Genomic DNA, 7,954 nt, shown 5'->3' with positions numbered 1-7,954 from the left:
TACATATATATATACAGAAATTTTTTCAGACAGACCGGTCTGATTGATTGCACCTTGGCATTTTGACTGCTATACTGCAGTTCTACTTTTTTTATAATCATTTTTTGCCTTGCAGCCCCCCAACTAGGGGCGTTAAGCAGGCTCAAGTCGCTACTGCGGTATACATTACAAATTCAGATTTCTTTTTGCTCTTTGTCAGCAAAAAGAAATCTGAATATATAGATATATAAAGTTTGCATATTGATATATTCTGTGTAACATATTGCACAAAATATGTACTTTGTGTATGTACGTAAATTACATATTGTATAAAAATATATATTTCATTCTAAATATTTATACGTTTTTACATATATAAAAGATATTTCTTTTTTTCCCTCTAAACTGCCCATCTGCCTCAAATGGGCTTTAGGTCTTTCCCTCTGGACCTGCGATCGAGGGAGGAGAAATGGCCCACCTCTTTCCACGGCTAATACGGGAAGGGATGTTGACCCTTCTCAAAGAAGAGATTGAAAAAGTTCCTGACCTGGACAGAGACGTGAGGCAGAAGCACTGGGAGAAGTCGGGAGACACCTTGCTCCACTTTGCAGCCAGGCACGGCAAGATGGATATCTTGCGTTACCTCATTGAGATCCTAGGCATGAACATTGAGCTGGTGAACCAGGACTACAAGCGTCCCCTCCACGAAGCCGCCTCCATGGGCCACCGGGATTGCGTCTTGTACCTTCTGGAACGGAGAGCCACTGTGGACTGCTTGAAAAAAGCCGACTGGTACGGTGGGTTGGCACGGAAGGGTTTTTCTCGTGTTGAATGGGAGACCACCAGGAGATCACATTAGCCATAACTCTGCTGGCCTTTTTAAAGGCATTAAAGACTTGGTTCGGAGGGGCAGGAGCCCGTGCATTGCCTGTGTGAATTCTGACCGATGGGCCAGTTTTTAATTCCAACGGAGGCTTGATGAGCGTGGTTCTATTTTTCTGTTTTTGTATTTTACTTTTTATTATATTTTAGCTGCCCAGAGTCACGAGGGCCATATACAGTAAAATGTAAAAAAAAATATCAAATATTAGGTTTGTAGATGAAGATGATGTAGATATTAATCTATAGATAGTCCTTGACTTACGACGACAATTGGGACCAGAATTTCTGTGGCTGAGCCAGGTGGTTGTTAAAGAATATTTTTACCATAGAATAGAATAGAATAGAATAGAATAGAATAGAATAGAATAGAATAGAATAGAGCTTGGAGGGACCTTGGAGGTCTTCTAGTCCAGCCCCCTGCTCAAGGAGGAGAACCTATACCATCTCTGACAAGTGACTGTCTAGCCTCTTTTTAAAAATATCCAGTGATGGAGTGCCCATGATTTATGGAGGCAAGCTGTTCCACTGGTTAATTGTCCATACTGTCAGGAAGTTTCTCCTTAGTTCCAGGTTGCTTCTCTCTTTGGTCAGTTTCCAATCATTGTTTCTTGTCTGGTGCTCTGGAGAATAGTTTGACCTTGTGGCAGCCCCTCAAATACTAGAACACTGCTATCATGTCTCCCCTATTTCTTCTTTTCTTTAGACTAGCCAAACCCAAATCCTGCAGCCGTTCTTTGTATGTTTTAGTCTTCAGGCCTTGGATCATCTTAGTTGCTCTTCTCTGATTTTTTTTCCAAGCTCTCAACATCTTTTTTGTGATATGGAGATCCAAATTGGCTGCAGTATTCCAGGCGTGGCCTTACTAGGGTTTTATAAAGCAGTATTAATACCTTGCGTGATCTTGATTCTGTGCCTCTGTTTATGCAACCGAGGATTGTATTAGCTTTTTTGGTTGCTGCTGCACACGGCTGGCTCATAGTCAAGTGATCGTCCACCAGGACTCCGAGGTCCCTCTCACAGTTGCTGTTTTTAATCCAGGTCTTGCCTAATCTGTACTTGTACCTTTGATTTTTCCTGTTAACCAAATCCGTGCAGTTGTTAAGGGAATCACACGGTCATTAAGCAAACGCAGCATAAGCTTGCCAAATGCTTGTGGTGCTACTGGAGGAGGAATCTAAAGGGAAGACCAACTTACTCAGTTGAGGTTCCTCAACCTATGAAAGAGGTTCCTGGCTGGTTCCCAGGGAGGCAGGGGATTATGGGAGCTGTTCTTCCCATATGTCTGGATGATCTCCTGTGAAAAGGCTGGAGAAGGTTGATCTTTCTCCCTCCGCTCCATTTTCTAGGACTCCTCTTATGATGGCTTGTACGAGGAGGAACTTGGAGATCATCGGAGATCTTGTCCACCACGGAGCCAACCCGCAGCTAAAGAACAAGGACGGTTGGAATTGTTTCCACATCGCCAGCCGCGAAGGGGATCCACGGGTCATGCAATACTTGCTGGATGCTTTTCCGGACATTTGGGATACAGAAAGCCGGATCGGAAGGACCCCCCTCCACACAGCAGGTTGCGTCACGTGCACCCATCTTAAGATGGTTGAGTTGCTTCGTCAGCAGTGTCTGAATAAGCCAGTCTGTAAAATGGGTGTAATTCCTTAGACGGGATTTTGCTTTGAACTTCCTTGGTGGCTACCCTGACCCTGGGTCCAATCCATCCCCTGGCCAGGGGTAGGCAACCTTGGCTCTTTTATGACTCGTGGACTTCAACTCCCAGAATTCCACGAGCGAAGCTGCTGCCAAGTTTTCAATACTAGCCGTGTTACCTTCTCTGTTCTGTTTTGCAGCAATGCACGGGCGCCTGGAAGTTGTGAAAATCCTTCTCGAAAGGTGAGCTGAGTTCTGCTCCTCCCACTTTACAGATAGTCCTCGGCTTACGACCCACAACTGAGCCCCAGATTTTTGCTCCTAACAAGACGGCCGTTAAGTGAGTTTGGCTCCCTTTTATGCCCCTCCTTGCCACTGCGCTTAAGTGAATCGCTGCCATTGTTAAGTTAGCAACCTGGTTGTTAAGTGAATCTGGTTTCCCCCATTGACTTTGCTTTTCAGAAGGTTGCAAAAGGGGGGGGTCACGTGACCCCGGGACACTGCAATCGTCAGAAGTACAGGCCAGTTGCCAAGTGTCCCAATTTTGATCACGTGACCTTGAGGATGGTGCAACGGTTGTAAGTGCGAAAAAACGGTCCTTTTTTCAGTGCTGTTGTAACTTCAGGCTCTCAATGAACTGTTGTAAGTCGAGGACTACCTGGATATACCATCAAGTTGTTGTGGAGTCTTAGTGATCACAAAGATACACTTCCCTCCAGGAAGATCTGGCCCAAACGTGGTCCTACAGGTCTTCTACAGGGATCCTTATTGCCTTGCTGCTAGTCATACTCTACTCTTTCCTTTCCAATGATTAATTGATCAATTATTGCAATTTATTATTATTATTATTGCAATTTATTATTATTATTGCAATTTATTATTATTGCAATTATTGCAATTATTATTATTATTATTGCAAATTTATTATTATTGCAATTTATTATTATTACAATCAGGTATAGTATAGGGGGTACCTTGCTCAATAGTAGTAACTGTGAGAGGGACCTCGGAGTCCTAGTGGACAATCACTTAAATAAGAGCTAGCCGTGTGCGGCAGCAGCCAAAAAAGCCAACACTCTGCTAGGCTGCATTAACAGAGGGAGAGAATCGAGATCAGGTGAAGTGTTAATACCACTTTACAAGGCCTTGGTAAGGCCACACTTGGAATACGGCATCCAGTTTTGGTCACCACGATGTAAAAAAGATGCTGAGACTTTAGAAAGAGTGCAGAGAAGAGCAACAAAGATGATTAGGGGACTGGAGGCTAACATATATCAGAAACGATTACTGGAACTGGGTATGTCTAGTTTAATGAAGACAAGGACGAGGGGGGACATGATAGCAGCGTTTCAATATCTCAGGAGTTGGCACAAGGAAGAGGGGGGGTCATCTTGAAGACAGGACAAGAAGCAACGGATGGAAACTAACCAAGGAGAGAAGCAACCTAGAACTAAGGAGAAACTTCCTGACAGTTAGAACAATTAACCAGTGGAACAACCCGCCTCCAGAAGCGGTGAATGCTCCAACGCTGGAAGTTTTTAAGAAGAGACTGGACAGCCATTTGTCTGAAATGATATAGGGTTTCCTGCCTGAACAGGGGGTTGGACTAGATGATCTCCAAGGTCCCTTCCAACTATTATATCATATCATATCATATCATATCTCATATCATATCATATATAACAACAACAACAACAACAACAATAATAATAATTCAATTCAGCTGTATATGATAAGGAAGGATGCATAATCCTCCCTCTTCATTTTTCCCAGCACAATCACCCTGTAAAGTGGGATGGGCTGAGAGAATAATCAAAAATCCCCTCCAGGCAGTTTCTTGACTGTGGGTGGACTAGAACTCACCACGCCTGGTTTCTGGTCCAGCACCTTCACCACTTTTCAAAACTGGCTCTTGAGTGTGCTTTGGGCTGAGTTCAGTTGTGACTCTCCCCATTTTTTCCTGCATTTATTCCAAGGTGCCGCTACATGCCGGACATTCGGGACCACTGCGGGATCACCCCTTTTGTGGACGCTATACAAAACGGCCACTTGGACGTTGCCCAGGTGCTTCTAGAGAGACAACAGGTGCGTTCATCGTCCACCTGCTCCGACAGGTGTCCCTTTGGAAAGCTAGTTTTATCCCTGGTAGCGTAGGAGTACAGGTAATGCTAGACTTACAACATTAAGTTCAAAGTTAAAACGGCATTGGAAAAAATGACTTTTCCACCCATTGGCAATTGACTCATATTTATGACGGTTGCAGTATCCTGGGGTCCCATGAACCCCTTTTGCGATCTTCTGACAGTCGTTGAGGCCACTTGGAGGTGGAAGGGCACTTGAAGGGAGTTGAAGTCCACACGTCATAAAAGGGCCCAGTTTGAAGACCCCTGTCTTAAATCTAACAAACAAAATGGAGGCCGGCTGAGGAATTCTGGGAGTTGAAGTCCACAAGTCATCAAAGGGCCAAGTTTGAAGACCCCTGTCTTAAATCTAACAAACAAAATGGAGGCCGGCTGAGGGATTCTGGGAGTTGAAGTCCACAAGTCATCAAAGAGCCAGGTTTGAAGACCCCTGTCTTAAATCTAACAAACAAAATGGAGGCCGGCTGAGGAATTCTGGGAGTTGAAGTCCACAAGTAGTAAGGTTGCCAAGGTTGCAGACCCCTGACCTATACTTAAAATTCTCCATGCTGGCTGGGGAATTCTGGGAGCTGAAGTCCGCTCATCTTCAAACGGCCAAGTTCGAAAAACCCCGGCTTAAATGTCGGCCTATTCTGTCCCAAGATTTCTTGAGACGTGCTTTCTCTCCTCCCCAGCATGCATTTGGGGTTATAACCCCAAATCCTTGTCTTCTGCTTTCTGTTCCCCATCCTGCAGGCTGATTGTAAGATCCGAGATGCTCTCGGCAACCAGCCGTTGCACCGAGCTGCAATCACAGGACAGGGGGAGGCGCTACGGTTCCTGGTGTCAGATCTTGGGGTCGATGTCGATGAAAGGGCCACGGACCTCGGTCTCACGGCCCTGCATTATGCGGCAAAGGTCTCTGTTCCTTTTTTATTGGCCTTTGGGGTAGCTTCATTTTATTTTGTGTGTTTGCGTCCCGCCTTTATTCTTTTTACAAGTAACTGAAAGAGGCGAACATATCAAAACACATTTTCCTCCTATTTTTCCCACAACGACCCTGTGAGGTGGGTTGGGCTGAGAGAGAATGATTGGCCCAAAGTCATCTAGCTGGTTTCCATGCCCAAGGCGGGTCTAGAACTCACTGTCTCCTGGTGATTGGCCCAAAGTCAGCCAGCTGCCTTTCATGGCTAAGGTGGGACTAGAACTCACTGTCTCCTGGTGATTGGCCCAAAGTCACCCAGTTGACTTTCATGGATAAGGCGGGTCTAGAACTCACTGTCTCCTGGTGATTGGCCCAAAGTCAGCCAGCTGCCTTTCATGGCTAAGGTGGGACTAGAACTCACTGTCTCCTGATGATTGGCCCAAAGTCACCCAATTGACTTTCATGGCTAAGGCGGGACTAGAACTCACTGTCTCCCGGTGATTGACCCAATGTCACCCAGTTGACTTTCATGGCTAAGGCGGGACTAGAACTCACTGTCTCCTGGTGATTGTCCCAAAGTCACCCAGCTGCCTTTCATGGTTAAGGTTGGACTAGAACTCCCTGTCTCCTGGTGATTGGCCCAAAGCCACCCAGTTGGCTTTCATGGCTAAGGTGGGTCTAGAACTCACCGTCTCCTGGTGATTGGCCCAATGTCACCCAGCCGCCTTTCATTCCCAAGGTGGGACTAGAACTCACATCTCCTGGTGATGGGCTCCGTCACCCAGTTGGCTTTCATGGCTAAGGTGGGTCTAGAACTCACTGTCTCCTGGTGATTGGCCCAAAGTCACCCAATTGACTTTAATGACTAAGGCGGGACTAGAACTCATCGTCTCCTGCTTTCTAGCCTAGACCCCTAGACCCAAGTGACTCTCAGTTAAGGGTGCCTTAAGCCAAATAACCAACAGATTCAACATAATCTTATAAGAATTAAATATTTTGTCCAACTAGGGATTTGCAAAAAAAAAAATTATTATTCTTTCAACTTTTAAAACAGTCTTTACTGCTGAGGAAGGAAGAGGAGGAACATCTGAACACATCCACCATCTGGTGTGTGACCTTCTCCTGGCCTTCTCTTCCTCCTCCTCACGTCCCATCCTCCCCAGCCTACTGCAATTGTTCCTGGCCACTTCTGCTTTCCAGCGAAACAAATGCAGCCTTAGTGGCCCAGGTTCCCCTCATTCATGTGATGGGCGGTCCTGGCAAAGGATTATGGGACTTGACATCCATCGTCTGTGCCCTCTTTGGCTCCTGAGCTGAGAATAAAATAGAAACCCTACGGATGAATAAAACGTCAAGGTTGCAAACTATGATTTGTGGCTTAGCCCACGGAGCAAGCCCAGCCGGTTGCAATGGGTTGTACAAACCACAATTCCAGGAGCTCAAACTGGTCTGAATCTCGACTCTTTTGTGTTTTTGTTCTGCCATGTAGGAAGGGCACAAGGGTACGATCCAATGTCTGCTTTCCTTGGGGGCGTCCTTGCATATGAAGGATAAGAAGCATCGAACTGGTAAGGCCGCCTTGCTAATGAAATCCTGGTGGACCGCCAAACCTGGTCAGTTGGGTGCAGGAGGCCCCGATGCTCTCTGTGCCCCCCACAGCACCTTACAGGGCCTGCAACCTCCAAGACTAGTCTCCTGGGGATTGGCCCAAAGTCACCCAGCTGGCTTTCAGAGCAAAGATGGGACTAGAACTCACCATCTACTGGTTGGTCACTCAGTCAGCTCTCATGCCTAAGGCAGCACTAGAACTCACTATCTCCTGGTGATGAACCCAAGGTCACCCTGCTGGTTTTCATACCTGAGGCAGGGCTAGAACTCACCGTCTCCTGGTGATGAACCCAAGGTCACCCTGCTGGTTTTCATGCCTGAGGCAGGACTAGAACTCACCGTCTCCTGGTGATGAACCCAAGGTCACCCTGCTGGTTTTCATGCCTGAGGCAGGACTAGAACTCAGCGTCTCCTGGTGATGAACCCAAGGTCACCCTGCTGGTTTTCATGCCTCAGGCAGTACTAGAACTCACAGCTCCTAGTTTCTACCCTGATTCCTTAACCACTAGAGGAAACTGGCTAAATTTGCCTCTGAAATAAATACAGCGAATCTGCCTCTAAAGCAGTGGTTCTCAACCTTTTTAATGCCGCGACCCCAACCGGTCGTAAGTCGAGGACTAAACCGGTCGTAAGTCGAGGACTACCCAACTGGTCGTAAGTCGAGGACTTTCCCTGCCCGGGAGCGCCGCGCATGCGTGGTTCCGCCCCCTGCGCCGGCCGAGGCGTAGCTGGCAAGTGGCAGAGACGGAGCAGGCCGACCACCAGCTGGCCCAGCCCAAGGGAGGTAAGGCACCCG

The 7,954-nt window shown here is 46.9% G+C and overlaps 1 protein-coding gene across 1 annotated transcript; it reads left to right on the top strand.

Annotated features, from left to right (window-relative positions):
* Window positions 1–435: 435 nt before the first annotated feature.
* LOC107299897 (ankyrin repeat domain-containing protein 16-like) lies at window positions 436–7,163 on the top strand (the record flags this gene model as incomplete). The annotated part of the gene is made up of 6 exons (XM_015829241.2): window positions 436–771; window positions 2,208–2,428; window positions 2,706–2,748; window positions 4,482–4,590; window positions 5,382–5,543; window positions 7,040–7,163. Coding segments are annotated over exons 1-6 (982 nt in total), but the record flags the coding sequence as incomplete, so codon positions are not given.
* Window positions 7,164–7,954: the final 791 nt, after the last annotated feature.

This window comes from Protobothrops mucrosquamatus, unplaced genomic scaffold, assembly GCF_001527695.2.
Source record: "Protobothrops mucrosquamatus isolate PMUCROS unplaced genomic scaffold, P.Mucros_1.0 scaffold5686, whole genome shotgun sequence".
Lineage (NCBI taxonomy): Eukaryota > Metazoa > Chordata > Lepidosauria > Squamata > Viperidae > Protobothrops > Protobothrops mucrosquamatus.
The sequence above is the reverse complement of the archived record's forward strand: the minus strand, read 5'-3'. Positions and strand labels throughout refer to the sequence as shown.